Raw genomic sequence first — 18,287 nt, 5'->3', positions numbered from 1 at the left:
GTAAACATTAACATGTTCATGTGAAATTAGGTGGTTCCAGAGCGGAATCGAAAATGGAGGGGGATGACGAGTGTCGCCGACAAACGAGTGGGGAAAGTGCGTTTCAGTACTTCGACTATCAGATACCCTGTAGTTGAGGAACTGTACCTGAAGTCGCATAAAAGTTAATTTATTAAATTCTTAAAATGATTTTATATCCTTAAACTAGAAAAACTGATTGTTTTATACATTGTCATAATAGCTTTTGTATAAAGTTTATACCCACCTTAAAAGATACCTTGTAGTTAATGAATTTTACCTAAATACGCACAATGTTTAATTTATTAAATTCTTATAATTGTATAATAAAGTTTCCAATCTAAATACTTTTCAAATGAGGTGCAAACGCAATATACCCCTATTCCAAAAACCCCAGGACATCTAATAGAGAGGGCCGTGAGATGGGCAAGCAGAGAGACATAAATCGAAATGGAAACAGAAACAGAAATTAGTAACACTTTACAGCCACATGTGGATTTATGACACCTCCGGAGACACTGGGCCAAGGGGTAGAGTCCCGGGGTCGTTAGAGACCTGCCACTTGTTGCAGCTGTATTTGGACATTGGTTGGGCAGAGGGGATGGGAAAGGATGGGTCCTGAATGGGAGCAAACACCGAGGATTGGGGCAGTAACGACGGCTAATGAGAAGTCGATAAGATCATTAAGGACTTAAGGGTTAAACGAGGTGAATGGAGGTGCTGGACGAGGGTGGGGGTGGGAAATGATCGATAGGCTCTCAGGGTTGACAGAGCTAGCCAAAGGTAAATGGAATGTTTATAACATGTTTTTAAAACATTTAAAAATACGTATTAGGACAGCGCCTTATAATAACCGGTGATCAAAACCTTTGCGGGTTTAAATGCATGGTGTTTAGATTAAATTAAATTACCTATAGATATGATATAGGTAATTATTCCATTTTTATTTATTAAGTGATGACCTACTTGGTAGTTGGAGACCCCCATACCACCTTGCTCGCCGGTTAAAACGTAATTTATACACCAGTTTATGGGTAAACCGTTTAATAAAATCGGATAGAAGTCAAGATCGGGTGATCTGGTAAGATCTTTTCATAACCACTTTGCACTAGATTTTACCTGGGGCCAACACGATCCGAAATCGTAAAATCCTGAGGAAACACCCTCGAGAAGAGAAATGAAATGGGCGATCGTAAAACTCCGAAACCATGGCTCGGTTACGCTTTTGTTTTCCAGCTGGTTTCAACTGGAAGTTATAGTTAGTCGCATAACTTTTACCCGCCAAATAATTCGGGGATTTTACAACTTTATAATTTTTACAACTCAATTAACCTTTTTCAAACGCCGCCGGCGCGGGCAGACAAATCGAAGTAACAAAACTGAACAATAAAACAGAGAAATGCATAAACGGAATCATAAATACCTAGGCCGTCTCGGATTCAGATACTTTATGTCAAGTGGGGAGATGAAATCGAACCTGAGAACGTACGTCAAAGCAGCGCCCGTTTTTTACTCTCTATGAAAGTGTCATAAAAGGCATCAAAATGAAAATTATACGATACTCCATAAAAACCGGGTGAAATACAGAAAACACAGTTCGCTGAACTGCAGCGGCTGGAAAATTGATTCGCGTCTAGGAAATTTAATGGGCGACCATCTAACGAATCCCCCAGGCCGCGATTAAACATTTTTTTCTGGACCGGCGAACTTCAAAGCCCGCCAACTTGTTGATAAACAACGCGGGAAAAAGCGAGCGAAAAATATTTTGAATTAATTAAAAATATTTGCGCTTATAGAAAAAAATCAGCAGAGGCGAATTAATTTTTTCCCCCACGCTTTTTACGTTTCATAATCAAACTGGAGCAGAAAGGTCGAAATGCATCTGAGGCGCGGTGGGCGGCGGGCGCGGGCGTGGCGGCGGATGCGACGACCGCTTGACAATTTGCGACTTGCCATGAAATCGCATTATTTGATCTAAGCCGCCGACAAGCCAAGGAGAAGTATGAAAAGTTAAAGCCGCCTGCTAAACGAAACCAAATGGCGCTTTTTTAGCATAGCTGCTGCGTTAGAAGCGGAACCAGGGGCGTGGGGGGAAGGGGCGTGGCAAGAGGGGTACGGGCCGAAAGCCCCCAGAAGAACGACATGTGTTGCGGAAATATTTTGTAAACAAGAAAGGCAACGACGGGCAGTCCGGAAATATGCAAGAATACAAAAGGGCACTGGGAGAAAAGGATGGTGCGAAGTGCTCCCTGCTGCACGCAAATGCTCCCTTTTTACTGAGTTTTAAATTTAGTAAATTGTATATTTTTAAATGTATTAAAAATCAAAATCATCATTGTCATTTTCGTGGGATTACAGCATTGCCAAAATTGTAATTGAAACTTTATATAATCTTTATTTAAAATTATGAGGATGCATAAAAATGTCTTCTTAAAGATATATTTTCATTAAAATGTATGAGAACACAATACCATAATACATAAGTTTTCTCTTTTTTCAAAACATTTATTATGTGATTTAAAAGATCTTATATTTTTAAAGTTATAATATATTTTTTTCAGTGGCCTTTCAGATCATTTGCATACACGCGTCTCACCCACACTCGCCCACTTTATGGCTTCTCACCTTTTTGGCTTGCCTTTTCCATTTTTTATTTGTATTCGCTGACCACCGGTCGAAAAAGCGACCATTTTCATTCGCCACCGATCGCGGCTCTTTGAGTGTGTGGGTTGGAGAGCGCGATAGTGTATCTAAGTGTGTGGGGAAGCGGTTTAACGAGTATCTTGTAGTTTGTATCTTCAACCGCCTCGTTGATTTGCTTTGTTTTCTCTCTTTCTCAGCCAATGGGAAACAAAGGCGGGTTCTCAAAAGATCGTAGGGAAAGAAATGGAGTCATTATGATGGTTGAGCTGTAAAGCCAGAAACAAGTGGGAAATATGGAGGCAATTGCAGTTAGGGTGATTAATTCCGGCGATACTTCTCTTCCAATTTGGCATTTCCAATACCGAATACTTTATTCCCTCCTTTCCCCTTGCTGTTATCAATTTTGAGTGATTGCTTATCTACCCCCATTCGAAATAAAACACACCTTGGCACTCTCCAAAAAAGACACATTTTTCCATATGTGCATACACGTCCATGCCCTGCTTCCTTTTTTATGTCGCCGTTTCTTGGGTTTCACAGCCGGAAAACGCAGGAAAAGGGGGAAATGGGGCAGATGTGGGGGAAAGCTGGGGGGGCGGACTAATGGAATTCACACGTGTTTTGCTTTATTCGTATTGCAGCAATAAAAGTATTCGTTTCAGGTATTTCGTTACCCCAGCGTTACATCAAAATTGGCATACTACCAATACGTCGCAGAAAATATGCGTGTATCCTCCAATTTTATTTGCACACTGAGTAGATAGTTTTGATTTAAAGAGGTGTGATATAATGATTTTTAATTTGATTTAAACATATTACCTTTACTGTACTTCTGACTCTACAACTTGCTTACTTGTAACTCCTATGGTTTTTGGTATAGTACCCATATATTGAACTTCTAGATTCCATTGCATGAGTTATTGGATCCCGATTTAGTCGTGGGATACCTCTATGAGTTTGTGGTTTAATTTTTTATAAATCTGCATTAAAACGTATCTGTTATGCGAGGGTCGAAATTTTAGCTCATTTTCATGTCCGACTTTTCCGTATTTCTAATGGGGTTCAGAACGGGAGCCCAAAACCGTACTTCCAAAATGCATAACTTGGGTAATCGGACCCCGATTTTAAAGTGGGATACCTCTATGAGTTTGTAATTTAATTCTCTAATGATCTGTATTCAAATATTTTGTATCTGCGAGGGTCGAAATTTTAGCCCATTTTCATGTCCGATTTTTCAGTATTTCCAGTGAGTTCAATATGGGACCCCAAAACCTCACTTTCTATTTTCATAACTTTGTTAATCGGACCCCGAATTTAAAGTGGGATACTTCTATGAGTTTGTATTTTGATTCTCTATTTATCTGCATTTAAACATTTCTTTTTTACGAGGGTCGAAATTTTAGCCCATTTTCATGTCCGATTTTTCCGTATTCTCAATGGGTTTCAGATTGGAACCCCAAAACCGTACTTCCAAAATGCATAACTTGAATAATCTTACCCCGATTTTGAAGTGGGATACCTCTATGAGTTTGTAATTTAATTCTCTAATGATCTGCATTCAAATATTTTGTATCTGCGAGGGTCAAAATTTTAGCCATTTTCATGTCCGATTTTTGCGTATTTCTAAAGGGTCTCAGAATGGGACCCCAAAACCTCACTTTTAATTTTCATAACTTGGCTAATCGGACCCCGATTTACAAGTGGGATACCTCAATGAATTTGTAGCGGAAATATCTATTATTTTACAATCAAATATTTGTGTTACACGAAGCTCAAAATTTTAACCCATTTTCATGTTCGATTTTTCCGTATTTCCAATGGGTTCCGTACAGAGAACCAAGTACCACACTTCACAATATCATAATTTGTGTAATTTTGATCCGATTTACAAGTGCGATACCTCTATTAATTTGTAGCGGAATTCTTTATTTATCTACATTTAAATATATCTGTCAAATTCTACATTTAAATATTTCAGGGTCAAAATTTTTGTCAAATTTTTTGTTCTATTTTTCCATATCTCCGATGGGGCTCATGAGACCCCAAAACTGCACTTCTAGATTTCGATCTAATCTAATCACTAATCTGTCATTGTGTTCCGACTCAGACGTATGAAACCCTTATTATCATGTTTATTACTTTTATATAATGTTTAAACGCATTTTCATATCAGACTTTTATTTAAATTTCAATAAGCGCGCCCAAAATTTAACGAACGTTTTCTACATTCTACACTTACATTCTACACAAGATACCCTGGCGTTGCCAGAAAGTTTACTCCTCCGATAGGAGTGTGACCGTTCGTAAGTTCTGTTATATTACCAAAAGAAAACTGGTATTTTACTGACACACAAAAATACTGAAACACTGAGCGATGTTTCCGTCGATGTTTTCCCCCCACCACTAGCGCACTATCGCACACTAATATCAAGATGGCGTAAATTTGTAAAATCGTCGAAATATGTGTGAAACGAAATAGCCAGGCAATTGAATCGGAAGCAAAACGTAAGTGGTGAGCAGGGAGTCGGGTCGATAAAGCCCGTTGCTGGCGGAAAACGGCGGTCGCCACGCGCAGAAAACCCGAATTTCCCAGCAGCATTTCAGTGTCTCACTGCGAGCGTGTGTGTGCGTGCGAGTGCCTCCGTCTTTGTGTTGGTGTGAAAATGCTGAAGCAGGAGGGATAGCAACGTGCTCGCGGTAAAAACAGCGCGAGTGCGAGCGGGACGACCGGAGGGCGCTCGAATCTATTGCCAGGGCAAACGACTCGCATAAGTTTGGTTTTTTCACAAGATTTCGAGTTGCTTTTCGATTCGTTCGCCTTTCCTAACTCGCCTTGCAGCGCGCTGCGCACCCCTCGAAAAGCGAACACAAGAGGCCCAAAACTAACTCAAATATGTCAGCGATGCGTTATTGTTGAAGTTATTGCATAAAATGCGCTTGCGTGTGGCCCCAAAAGTGCGAGTGTGTGTGTGTGTGTGTGCCGAACTGGCCAGCTACAACAAAAACAAAAGTCTGGGCTGTAAAACAAAGAAAATGAAAATTACTGTGGCAGAATCAATCCAATTAAAAAATTCGATTTCGATTTCAGTCGAATTAGAAGAAGCAGAGCAGCGACGCCAGCAGTGGAAGTGGGCAAAGCGGAACCAGAAATAAGGAAAATCGGAAAACATACGCCAGGGTAAGTGCGGGCGGGGAGTGCTAGTTGGCTCCACTGTAGCGAGGAACTCGAGTTTGCCCCACTGTATGTTTGCGCGTCTCCCTCGTCCACCCGCCTTTATCGGTCGCCCCTTATCAGCCCCGTTATTCGCAGTGCATTGGGAGAGCGCCGTTAGTTTTCGGAGGCCATTGACGTTGGAAAATTAATTGCAAACATAGAACTGCCAAGCTTTTTGTTTTTCCGCTTGAGGTTTCCTGTCAAGTTCTTCTTTTTCCCTGTTTATTTAGGTTTTTTTTTGTGGCGCCTGCTGGAACAACTGTTTTTTGTCTCTTCTTTGTTCCGCCGTGCGTTTTTTGCGTCTTCCTTTTTGCGGAAGCTTTTCGGCAGCCGCCAACGCAACGTGCAGCTGTTTTGCAATTGTAATCAAATCGCGATTTTTTATTCTGGCACAACAACTGGTAAATGCCCTAAAAATGTATGTGGCCAATAGGAAAATACCATTTACTGCACGCCTTTAATGAACTAGCAGAACATTTTCCCTCAGTGTAGAACGTAGGTGGCTCCAATAAAACGGTACATTTCGGTTAAATAAATCAAAGTCGGGGCGAAAACAACAACAAACGCAGCCAGTTTTGAGGTTAGAACAGGCGGAGAGAGAGAGGGAGAGAGCGCGATCCAAATGCGTGAGCGGTAAAAGAAAGCGCGAAGAAAGGTGTCAGAGCGAGAGAGAGCCGCCTGAAACAACAATTAAACCCAATTTTTGTCATATTTTGCCGGGCGAGTGAAAACTTTCTGCTTGTTGCTTCTTCTTCCCACTTCCCTGCGCTTTATCTCCGCTGTTTGTTTGTGCTTTTCACCGCCGAAAGTGTAATTTAAGTGGCATTTTCACAGTCGCTGCGTCGTATTCGACTCTTTCTTCTCTCCCTTTTGTCGGCAATTGTTTACTCCACGCACACACAAGCACGTTTATTTTATCTATTTGTTGTTAATCTTTTCTGATTGCTGAATCACTATTCCCTGTGTCGGTGTCGTCACGTTAGAAGTACACTCGAAAACAAACGAGTCTTGGGTTTCTCAATGCAATTTTCCGTGGTTATAAACAAACCTTAAAGTGTGACTTATTCATCTAAAAACAATTAATGGTAACCAAAAAAAGACAATTCATTTCGTATTTTTCTCTCTGTGCACTAAATTATCGTTACTCATCGTTTATTTATTCAGCATCATAAACACTGCTGAAACGCACTCATGAATATAAATAAACAAGATAAACTTATAATAATACAGAGGTTTTTCTCCCAGTGCATCTTTGTTTTGCATGCCGAAATGCGTTTGTGTTTGTGTTTGTCGACGTAAGCCAAGCTTAGTTCTCTTCCTCCCTCTCCTCCTTTGTTCTTAGCTAACGGTTTTCTATTTTCGATATCGATTGCTGCCGTGCGTGGGATGTTTATTGGAATTCCCAAGTCCTTATCACCTGCGAGTAAAGCGCGCTTTTCGGCTCTAGAGGAAATAACAGAAATAACAGATACTTCCCTCCAATCACGTAGGCCATCAAAAAGATCGAGGGAACACTGGGAATTTTAATAGCCTGCGTACCACTATAAAGTTGTAAAAATAATAACTCTTGTTTCAGAGTCAGGAAACACGGCCTAAAGCGACTGCCTCGAGAAAATCGGAAGAAGAAGAGAGGAGCTGAGACGAAAGGGCAGCGCCAGGTGAGAAAATTGGAAAGAAATGGGAAAACATAACATAAATGGCCACTATGATTCGGAAATATTTACTTATCTTCAGGAATCCAGCTCGACTACTTGATAGTATCGCTAATTAGATAAAAGCCTTGCCATCATTGTTGTCGGCCTTGCCCATCAATATCACACTTTGTGGTTGTTAGTATGCAATTGTCGAATTTTCAAAATCTCGTGATTCACATTTACCCGTAAAAACCCCCGACACCTCAGTTATTTTTAAATTCGCCCTATAATTGTGGCTAGGAAAGTAAATGTCCCGAGAGACAATTCGAAAGCCCGTTTCCGATTCCTATTGAATCACAAAGTGTGAAATGCTCGCGATCGTAGCAACCTTTTGATTCTTATCGCGATGACAAAGTAAATTGTCTGCTCCTGTGACGTAGAGCAGAGAGTTGTCTGTATTGAGCACCCGCCTATCTGCTTGGAAACATTTTCGTATTGATGGAACTTTCTATACCTATCTTTCCCCATTTTCACTATGAGCTGAGCAGGAACACTAATCTTCTCCACTCCCGCAGAAAGGCAACGCAGATCCGAGGAAACCCCACTTCCGCACACAGAAACCCACAGAGACAGACATCCGACAATGGAGCTGCGCGTGGGCAACAAATACCGCCTGGGCCGCAAGATCGGGTCGGGATCGTTCGGCGACATCTACCTGGGCACCACGATCAACACCGGCGAGGAGGTGGCCATCAAGCTGGAGTGCATCCGCACCAAGCACCCCCAGCTGCACATCGAGTCCAAGTTCTACAAGACGATGCAGGGCGGCATAGGCATACCCCGCATAATATGGTGCGGCAGCGAGGGCGACTACAATGTGATGGTGATGGAGCTGCTCGGGCCCTCGCTGGAGGACCTCTTCAACTTTTGCTCGCGCCGCTTCTCGCTGAAGACGGTTTTGCTGCTGGCGGACCAGATGATCTCCCGCATCGACTACATCCACTCGCGGGACTTCATCCACCGCGACATCAAGCCGGACAACTTCCTCATGGGGCTCGGCAAGAAGGGCAACCTGGTGTACATCATTGACTTCGGCCTGGCCAAGAAGTTCCGGGACGCTCGCTCACTGAAGCACATTCCGTACCGGGAAAACAAGAACCTCACGGGCACCGCCCGCTATGCCTCCATCAACACACATCTGGGCATCGAGCAGTCGCGTCGCGACGACCTGGAATCGCTGGGCTATGTCCTCATGTACTTCAACCTGGGCGCCCTGCCCTGGCAGGGGTTGAAGGCGGCCAACAAGAGGCAGAAGTACGAGAGGATTTCGGAGAAGAAGCTGTCCACCTCGATTGTCGTGCTGTGCAAGGGCTTCCCCAGCGAGTTTGTCAACTATCTGAACTTCTGTCGCCAGATGCATTTCGACCAGCGTCCCGACTACTGCCACCTGCGCAAGCTCTTCCGGAACCTGTTCCACCGCCTGGGCTTCACTTATGACTACGTGTTTGACTGGAATCTGCTGAAGTTCGGCGGTCCCCGCAACCCCCAGGCCATTCAGCAGGCGCAGGATGGAGCGGACGGCCAGGCGGGACACGATGCGGTGGCCGCAGCAGCGGCGGTGGCAGCAGCAGCAGCCGCCTCCTCGCATCAGCAGCAGCAGCACAAGGTGAACGCAGCCCTCGGCGGCGGAGGAGGCAGTGCAGCGCAACAGCAGCTGCAGGGCGGCCAAGCGCTGGCGATGCTCGGCGGCAACGGAGGCGGAAACGGCAGCCAGCTGATCGGCGGCAACGGACTCAACATGGACGACTCGATGGCGGCCACCAACTCCTCGAGACCGCCTTACGACACGCCGGAGCGCCGGCCCTCGATACGGATGCGCCAGGGAGGCGGAGGAGGCGGCGGCGGAGTGGGCGTGGGCGGCATGCAGGGCGGCGGCGGAGGCGGTGGCGTGGGGAACGCCAAATAATATTTTATCGTTTAGGTTGCGACGCTGGACACGACACAGTAGTAGACAAACAACAGCAGAACTCAGCAAAAACTATACATGTAGAATATATAGTTATATATACCTTATATATATAATACTTGCTTTATATATGCGGTAACACATGTTGAATGTATCCAAAACGGCAGGAGGACCAGGTCCCTGCCAGAACCGGAGGATAACAGGAGCAGTGAGGAGAGAAAGGAGCAGAGCAGAGCAAAGCGCAGCGCTTTCCTTCCTTTTTTCTGTGTACATTTTCGTTTGTTTTTTGACATTTTTGGTTTCTGCTCCCAGATGTTAGAATGTTGGGCGCGCTTATTATTAATTAACTAGCCTATGATTAATTTAATTTATACTATTAGAACATAAACGATTGCAACTTGGCTGCAAGAAACTGCAACAAACCGCACTGTTCAATTGATTTGAGATCCCCGAAGAGCAGCCAACAGATCGGAGGGTCAGAAGAAGGGTCGCGGGACTTGGGAGGAGAGCCAGCAGCGCAGGCATTTAATTCTGTTCGCATTTGACTATTGCTCTCGGCAGGCTCAATTATTCGTTGTTAATTTGAGGTCCCAGCCCCAAGCCAGGCAGAACATTCAGAACCGATCATAGTAACTCGATTGTAAGTGTAATATTTGTGTAAAAGAAACAAAGGACACCCCGTTCGGCGAGTGTCCCTAACCCTAGACTAGGCTCTAGCGATAGCGAATCCAATCCATACAACAGCATATGCCACACGGCAAACACCCACATTGTAACCTAAGTTGAAGCCGAATTCGGGGCGCAATTAAACGCAGATTATCTGACGATGACATATATCACGTGCAGTAGAGGGGACGTTCTCTAGCTTTAAGCAACGCTCGACTTTTAAGGCCCCTCCTATGTTATACTATGTATCTTACTGTAATCGCCCACGACCCCCGTATATTTGTACTATATATACTTTCGAGGTCTGCACTTTCGCTGCCTGTGTTCATACATATTTCCGATTTTTAAAACTAACTGCGCGCATTTCTCAAGCGGGGGAAACCCCGGGAAAAGTGGGAGGACGGGCGGTGGGCGGCCCTTTGTTTACGCAACAAAATCATGTAACTAAGATAGAGAGCGTATAAATAGCGTTAGACATACACAAAACAATTCGCATTAACGTTTCGACTTAAAGAAAGGAGGTAATGCCCATTCAGAGGTACATTACATAACGCTAGCTAATAAATTATAGCTATAATATGAAATTTGTTTATAAGTAATACCAAACCGTAAAAATAAAACAAAACACAAAAATGGAAAAAAAATTAAATTCTAAATGCGCCAAGAGAAAATGGGTAATATAAATACATATAAATATACAACTATATCTTATGAGAACACGTAAACATGTAAACCCCTCAGCGATCGGCTGGCAGTCTAGAACTAACAAATCAAACAAAGAGAACACGAAATCGGATCACTGAACGCAGAAGCCACTAAACTTAAATAAAAATGCATTACGTGATATTTCTTACAAATTGTCTTATGATTTCTGAACCTTGTTTACCATTGGCTAGGCAATTTTCCCCTACTTCCGGAACCCGAACCCCACCCACGCGCACGCCTTGCAACCGACCAACTTTGTAAACACGACCATGCTCAGCCTGAAACCAGGGATCCTCCTCGGATAGAGTCCCAGCCTCCTCCCCAATCCGAACTAACAGCCCAATAAGTGTACATATACGAAATATCCAAGTATCCAAGACCCTAAAGTAATGCATTGAATATATGTGTGATTTTCTCCTAGCATACAAGAGTAATAAACCTAAACCACTAGCATTTTATTGATAGAACCGAAGTCGAAGGCCCGACAAACGATTCATAACAATTATGAGCCACTAGAAATGGAGAACTAATCGATCTTGTGTGAAAAGTCCATTCAGCATAAGCGACATAGAGAAACTAACAAATTGAAAGCATAGTAATTCGAAAGTTTTGTATAATTACCTGTATATGTATATGAGAATAGAATTTTGAACTAAACGACTAATTAAACATAGATCGTCGAGCGCGGAGCATCGATTATATCAAGGGCGATATGAGAGAAAATTAAAAGAAAACCACCAAGTGATATGGAATACAAATAACCACAAATAAATCGAAGCGTTCATGAACATTTGAAAGTACGTTAGATCGAAGTTCGACGGAGGTACCGAGTGCACGCCACATTTATGTAATTAGCAAGTATTTCGACTTAAACTGAACATGAAATATGTATGTGTGAACAGAATAAAAGCAGCCACTAAATAAGCCACACCACTCACCATAACGATTACGAAAGAGGCATTAAAAGCTTAACAATAATAACACAACTCACTGGAATTGGTTTTTGTGTCGGGCATCCTTGATCCTGGGTTTATTTTGAAGCAACTTCAGAAAGCCCGCAGGGGTACAGGCTTTTGGAAAGTGATTTTCCTAAGAGGGATGACTTGAATAACTCTATTTTTCAGGATAATAGGCCACCTACGTCATAAATTTGAAACCTAAAGAAATTCGGATCGCTGGATTGGTCCTTCCCATTATATGAATTACATTTTTTAACTAAATAAAATAATAGAATTAAAACTGAAGATCATCCATAAAAATACGTTATATTAATTTTGAATAATATTGATTTTTGAATTTGAAAAAACAAGCCTGGCAACCCTATTCTACCACTCTGGTCTCTCTACCCACCAGCTGACTTGGTTGTGCCTCGGATTTTCGTGCTTTCGCTCTAAGGTCATACTGAGCACGTCTTATTTTGTTGGCCCCACAGTTTTTCACCGAAAAGGTTAATAAAATCGCCAAAATAAACAAAACCGATTGCTGATTGAACCCCTAAAGATATGGGACCTACTAATCAGCCGCACACATTCCAGGTTTTGCGCCAGGATCAAAAGCAGGAGGAACTAAAAGATGGGAGCCCGACAGTCTCAATCCCGCGAACCCCGCTCCGTTTCGATGGAAAACCCAACTCCTGCCGGTGTTATTGACATTTCCGACGATGTGGTCAAGCGGTTGAAGGCCGGAATTTCCCAGCAGGGTAAGGAACCCACTAGTATTAAGGAACACCACCCGGAAATCCGCGAGTCGCACTGCCCGGTGTTATGCAACAATTGTCAAAACGGGCGATTGTTTATGCCAAATACAGTGGGAACTCCCTAACTAGACTAGTGTCAAGTCCATATACCTGTCAGTACCCGAAAATGTAGTCCCTACTTCCCGTGGGCACTACAAATTGCGACTTTAAGTTTACCATTTGGTAGCTTAGGCATTGTAATCTCCTATTGTTCAAAATATTAGTACCTCAAGGATATAAAATCAGTAGTTCCCCCTAATCATTCCCAGCTTGTATCCTCACAAAATCTACTTTGTAGCTTCCCTCATTGATTATTTGCAACCATTTCAGCTCGTGAGCACGCCGCCGCCGCGGAAGATTCGAAGCCAGCGCCCAAGGCCGCTCCGAAGGCTGCTGCCAAGACAGCCACATCCTCGCCAGCTGCTGTTCCTGCTCCCAAAGTGCCCTCCTATCCCGCCGCGGTGCCCATTTACGTGCAGGGAGGCGGACACACCATCAGTGCGGCCGACGTGCAGCGTCAGATGAACCAGGAGCTGGTCAAGAACGACGAGCTGTGGAAGGAGCGCATGGCGAAGCTGGAGGAGAACCTCAAGAAGACCAACACCATCCTGGAGAAGGAGTACGCCAACGCGGTGGACAACGTGCACAAGCGCTTCGTGAGCACCGCGTCGTCGCACAAAGTTCCTCCCTGCCAGGACCTGAAGTCCCAGCTGCTCGCCTGCTACCGCTCGCATCCCGGGGAGACCCTGAAGTGCATGGAGGAGGTGGCCCAGTTCCGGCAGTGCATTGACCTGCACCGCGTCCAGAAACTGGACGCAGAACCAGAGGCTCCGAAAGCGGCCACCAAGGCCACCGTTCCTGCTAAGGCGGCCTAAAGAGTCTTGTCCTGATTTGTTGATCTTTTCTTTGAGGCCCCTTATGGGCCTTGTATAAACGATGGAGCGAACGAAAGTGTCATTGCGGGCGATAGTAAACTAATTTAACTGAATCAATCTCGGATGTTTTACTGGCCGGGACTTTCCCTGATTAAAATAAAACGCTTTGCATACTTTTTAAGTGTATCTATTTGGTAAAAATCAACGATCACTCCTTCCTCTCGCTCTTTCTCTCATTCAACTCAACAATCCGTAAGACTATAATCTTTAATTACAATTAATATAATCAAAACAACTTTAATTACAGCATGTGACCGCGTAGAAAGGCCGCTGTGACCGTAGCCACAATGGTAATCGAGGATACTCCCAATACGGTGGCACTACTTTTGCTAAGCTTGGGTTTTTCATCATCCTTGTGATCCTTGCAGGAATCATCGAAATCCTTGGCGGGACCAAGGCAGCCCGCATAGCTCATCACATAGGCCAAATAGTTCTGCTCGAAGACCCCGCGAATCAAACTGGAACCGGGTCCGTAGGCAAAGACAGCCACATCCTCACCGCCGTGGGTCTCATCCTTTCTGGGAACAGTGGCCAAATGGCGATAAGTGGGGGAGGACCGCTCCTCCTCCGTGAACTGCTTCAAGGGCATCCACATATTGGAGCTGTTTTGAGGTCTCGAATCATTGGCCAAGTGATCCCAGTAGCCAGGACCTAAAGAGATGAACTTATTTTAGCATTTCTGCTTGAACTAAGACGATGTTTATACTTACCATTGGCATACGAGATGGTCTCAAAGACCATGGGGTCGTTTTTCTCGTGCGAGTTGGCTGCCCCCAGGATGTCGGCTCCTCGGAGGGCATAGCCATTGAAGGTAACCGCGTGGGAGTGGTCAGCCGTCACCAGGATCAGAGTTTCATCGGGATCCGTGTTATTCACAGCTGCTTGGATGGCCAAATCGAATTCATACAGTTCGTGGAGAGCCGCGCGGGCGTAGTTCATGTGGTGACCCTGATCAATGCGGCCTCCTTCCACGAGGAGCACGTATCCGTTGGACTCATCGCCCCTTTCCAAGATTCCCAGGGCGGTCTCGGTCATTTCCTGCAGCGAAGGTTCGCCCGCCTCTCTAGCCACGGAGTAAGTAATGTGATTGTTCCGGAACAGACCCATCAAATGTTCCACCTTCTTAACATCCACTTTGAGCAGGTCCTGGCGGTTGTGGACCAAAGCTGGGGGCACTGTATCATTGGCATGATGGGCTAGCCACTCGGCAGGTAGATTCCTATTGTCGGCACGCGTGCAAATGTTTTCCGTAGGTCCTTCGAAAATCGTGGTCTTCACCTCCGAGGCGTTCAGGATGCCCATAGGGGACATTCCTCCTCCCAGGATGACATTGAAACGATTTCCCGGAGCATTCTCCACCAACTGGCGGGCGATATCCACATGAATGCCCTTCGACTCCTCGGGAACTTCCGTGTCGCACTCCCAATCCCTGTCGTAAATATGGGCGTAGGTGGCCGCAGGCGTGGCGTGGGTGATCCTGGTGGTGGTGACGATTCCCGTGCGCTTGCCCGCCTTCTGGGCCCACTCCATTACGTTCTGGATCCTGCCTTGCTGGGCGTTCTTCTTCGAGCGAGTGGCATCTGTTCCGATGGCTCCGTAGTGGGTCTTCGCGCCGGAAAAGATTGCCGTGGCCGTGCCCGCTGAGTCCGGAACCTGTTTGTCCACGTTGTAGGTCTGAAATGGGAGTTTACGTTGAAATTATTGAAAGATCTCCAGGAATCCTCATATTAAGCTGTATCTACCTTGGCCATTCCAGTGTTTGGGAAGTCGTCGAAGACCAGAGTTTCCTCCTCGCCGTGGCCGTGCTTCAGATACTGTCCCTTGTAGATGCGGCCGGCACTAATTGTGGATATTCCCATGCCATCCCCAATGAAGATGATGATGTTTCGGGCCTTCTTCCGGTAGGAGTCCTCCTTCACCCGCTGCGCCTGCTTGATGGTCTTCTCCAGCTGGCCCAGAGCCACTTTGTACCAGAATTCCGCGTCTGAAATCGGATCGGGAAAACGAAATCTAATTAAATCTAAATCGGATGGGAAATCGTGGGCAAGTCGGCAGCCATGTCACGTATTAATTGCCCATCACCAGTGAGATCCAGTTGGCACTTGAACATGTTCTAGTTCTACCTTTTAACTGCCGACTAGTAACGCTGAACGCTGATTTATTTCCCTACCAACGTCGCCACATTTCGGTGGCAGGTGATTCCCCATCAAGCAAAAATCTGTTTTTCCTGATTTATGCACTCTTACTTAGCTCGGTATAAATAATTTTTCTTTGTAAAAAGTAAGCCAGCATTTTACTCTCGGCTGATTTATACGGGCTTTAAATTAGTTTTGTTTGCCTTAGCTAATGTATGCACTTGAATTCTAGTTTCGCGGGCTCTAATCTCCATTTTATAAGCTAATATAATTTATACGGCATGCTCATTTAATTATTTTAGTACTAGCAAAATCTTCCCCAGATTAATTTAGTAGTAAAGCCTTTGTGGTGATCTTCGAAGATTACTTTTATTGTGCTAGTTATCTGACCTAAGTAAATGTGTAAAGAATTTAAGGTGAGCGTAATATGATCCCGCATCATATCCAGCTTCTAAATAAATGTATCTTTATAACCGTTAAATATAAATTGGAAGAATGCAAACTGTTTTTGACTTTTTGTAGCACTTGCACTTCCGATTCACGATTTGAAACGTACATTCACCGATTTGCGGTGATGATCATTTGGCGACGTGCAATTAATATTCAGTTGGGGTAGCTTAAGTATGGGGCACCCACTCTGCCCACCACCCACCACCCACTGCCCAGCGACCTCGACACTGAGACAGGTTACAGTTAAGCTTCACTTGCCGACTGCTAATTTCGGCTTGTCAATGAAACTAATAGTCTGTGATTAATCATTTTTTGCCCGCTGATAAATACATTTTGGGTTGATTTTTCGAGGGGTTAAGTATGCCTTTGCTAACTCTAATTGTTAAATCCAATCACAGTTAAATTAAACAATTAGTGGCCTTTTCCACCTCTGAGTTGTTTTAACAGCAGCTTTTTCAGTCGTCAATTCGAGCAGTTACATTTCGGTGTGTATTTCATAATAGAGCTCCATTTGTGATGCTTTTTTGTTCCACTAGATTGTACACTTAGACTTTTGAGTGAAGCTAAAATTACTATTTCTGTGGTTGTTGCAATGACCTCTCTCTATTCTAAAAGCAAGTGGAAGAGACCTGTTAAGTGCCTAAGATTTTGCAACCTCGATAAAGCAGAGCCCAAGTTTAAGTTCTCGTTGCATAATGGGCTGGGGAACCATTCAAGTTCAAGTAATTTAAATAGTTTCACGTTCTGAGCTTTAGCTTGGTTTTTGCACGTTTGGCCAGGGAATCACAGCCAAAGATACGTTGTAACTGGGAGCGGGTCTTACCTTCGGGTTCCTTGGCTTTTTCCACCTCAAACTGGGGTCCTATGTCCCCGCCAGCGCTGAGAGTCCGAATCAGTGGGGGCGGCTGGGTCGTGACGGCTGCCCAGCTGAGAGCCACCAGGCCTCCGCACAAAAGTCCAAGCAAAACCAGGGAATGCATTTCTCTAAAGACGCACTAAGCGCGAGCAATTGAGGGCGACTATTTTCGGATCGGAGGCGATTTCTGTTTGAATGGGTTTGTATCACAGCTCAGCTCGAGGCGCAGATTCCTTCAGCAGGCCATCGAGGTGGATTAGGAAGTGCGCGGAACGGTTGCCTCGTCGCGGGGCTGTCTGAGGTTCTGTCCCGAGTGGATCCCAATTAGCGACTAACACCGCTCCAGCCCCCAGCGCGTTATATACGGGGCCGGCCCAACTAACCATCCACCCAGCCGAGCGGCCAGACCCGAAGTCCCAGCACTCACACACACGGGGAATGATCGACTCGGCGGTGGGGGATCGTACCCAGTACTTTCGGACCGTATCCAGCGCTTTCAGAATAATTCGCAGCCGCAGGGGGCTTCAGACACGTATTGTGGCTAAAACAATCTAAGTTACACGCTTAGCATAGAAGATACATGAACTCAGTGTTACAACATTTATTGATATAAATATTTCTAAAAATAATATTCTTTTATTGAAAAATAATATTTATTTACTACTTGCAAAAGAGTGGGATATTATTATAAAAGATATATTTCTTATCTTTCGTAAATTGTTAAAAAGCGATCAAATTTCCTTAATTTAATAGCTTAACTTTTAAGCAACAGCATTTCTAACATAGTTTTCTGTTTATGATTGAAGAAATATTTCCTTACAACTTTGATATCATAAACTATTAGACGTCCCATTACAGGATACCTCATAGTCTGAAAACCCATCCCGAAGCCATTAAGTTGGCTGCCTGCAATTGCAAAACGTTTGTCTCAATTAAAATTACGGCTCCGCCGAGATTAATCCATAAAAACGTGCACAGCCTTTACGAACCAAGGGCCCCGCACCATAAACACCTGTTAAGCGATCACTTGTTTGCCGGGCGTCTTGCCCGCAATTCTCCGCCGGATCCCGTGTCGATGGGCTGATTTACGGCGGAACCGGCACGTGAAGCGGCTGCTGGTCGGCACTATCTCTGCCTCTCCGCGTATCTCCAGCGATGTCTGCAGATGGAATGGCGCTGCCGTTGTTTGCCTCCTCGGAGTTGATAAAAACCATCAAGGGGTGCCTTCGGCGGCACACATTGCGTATGCGTGCTATTTGCACCTGTCTGACTTTTGGCTGCCACTCGGCAAACATCGGAAGGAGTTTATCGTTCCGAGGGACTCTGCTCT

At 44.7% G+C, this 18,287-nt stretch overlaps 3 protein-coding genes across 4 annotated transcripts; 2 read left to right on the top strand and 1 right to left on the bottom strand.

Annotated features, from left to right (window-relative positions):
* Positions 1-5,032: 5,032 nt before the first annotated feature.
* LOC108025323 (discs overgrown protein kinase) lies at positions 5,033-10,998 on the top strand. Of its 2 annotated transcripts, none has more exons than XM_017095747.3 (4): positions 5,033-5,166; positions 5,750-5,839; positions 7,452-7,533; positions 8,085-10,998. In XM_017095747.3, the coding sequence occupies exon 4, from the start codon at positions 8,153-8,155 to the stop codon at positions 9,473-9,475; it is 1,323 nt and encodes a 440-aa protein (XP_016951236.1). In that variant the 5' UTR covers positions 5,033-5,166; positions 5,750-5,839; positions 7,452-7,533; positions 8,085-8,152; the 3' UTR covers positions 9,476-10,998. The 2 variants fall into 2 exon arrangements, with proteins under 2 accessions (XP_016951236.1, XP_050745235.1); XM_050889278.1 differs by lacking the exon at positions 5,033-5,166 and adding an exon at positions 5,340-5,358.
* A 1,177-nt stretch (positions 10,999-12,175) lies between these two features.
* Positions 12,176-13,573, top strand: LOC108025269 (uncharacterized). The gene is made up of 3 exons (XM_017095631.3): positions 12,176-12,293; positions 12,382-12,545; positions 12,912-13,573. Exons 2-3 carry the CDS (start codon positions 12,419-12,421, stop codon positions 13,454-13,456), a joined length of 672 nt encoding a protein of 223 aa, XP_016951120.1. The 5' UTR covers positions 12,176-12,293; positions 12,382-12,418; the 3' UTR covers positions 13,457-13,573.
* A 54-nt stretch (positions 13,574-13,627) lies between these two features.
* On the bottom strand, positions 13,628-17,291 carry LOC108025268 (alkaline phosphatase 4). The gene is made up of 4 exons (XM_017095630.3): positions 16,925-17,291; positions 15,259-15,500; positions 14,227-15,190; positions 13,628-14,167 (listed from the first exon to the last, which is right to left on the bottom strand). Exons 1-4 carry the CDS (start codon positions 17,079-17,081, stop codon positions 13,758-13,760), a joined length of 1,773 nt encoding a protein of 590 aa, XP_016951119.1. The 5' UTR covers positions 17,082-17,291; the 3' UTR covers positions 13,628-13,757.
* Positions 17,292-18,287: the final 996 nt, after the last annotated feature.

This window comes from Drosophila biarmipes, chromosome 3R (genome assembly GCF_025231255.1).
Source record: "Drosophila biarmipes strain raj3 chromosome 3R, RU_DBia_V1.1, whole genome shotgun sequence".
NCBI lineage: Eukaryota > Metazoa > Arthropoda > Insecta > Diptera > Drosophilidae > Drosophila > Drosophila biarmipes.
Note: the sequence above shows the minus strand (reverse complement) of the source record. Positions and strands in the feature narration are given on the sequence as shown.

Coding starts and splice junctions, on each gene's coding strand:
- LOC108025323 (XM_017095747.3), top strand. CDS start 8,153: ATGGAGCTGCGCGTGGGCAACAAATACCGCCTGGGCCGCAAGATCGGG.
- LOC108025269 (XM_017095631.3), top strand. CDS start 12,419: ATGGGAGCCCGACAGTCTCAATCCCGCGAACCCCGCTCCGTTTCGATG. Junction 12,546..12,911: donor GGCCGGAATTTCCCAGCAGG/GTAAGGAACCCA, acceptor CAACCATTTCAG/CTCGTGAGCACGCCGCCGCC.
- LOC108025268 (XM_017095630.3), bottom strand. CDS start 17,081: ATGCATTCCCTGGTTTTGCTTGGACTTTTGTGCGGAGGCCTGGTGGCT. Junction 15,501..16,924: donor AAAAGCCAAGGAACCCGAAG/GTAAGACCCGCT, acceptor ATCCGATTTCAG/ACGCGGAATTCTGGTACAAA. Junction 14,168..14,226: donor GACCATCTCGTATGCCAATG/GTAAGTATAAAC, acceptor TCATCTCTTTAG/GTCCTGGCTACTGGGATCAC.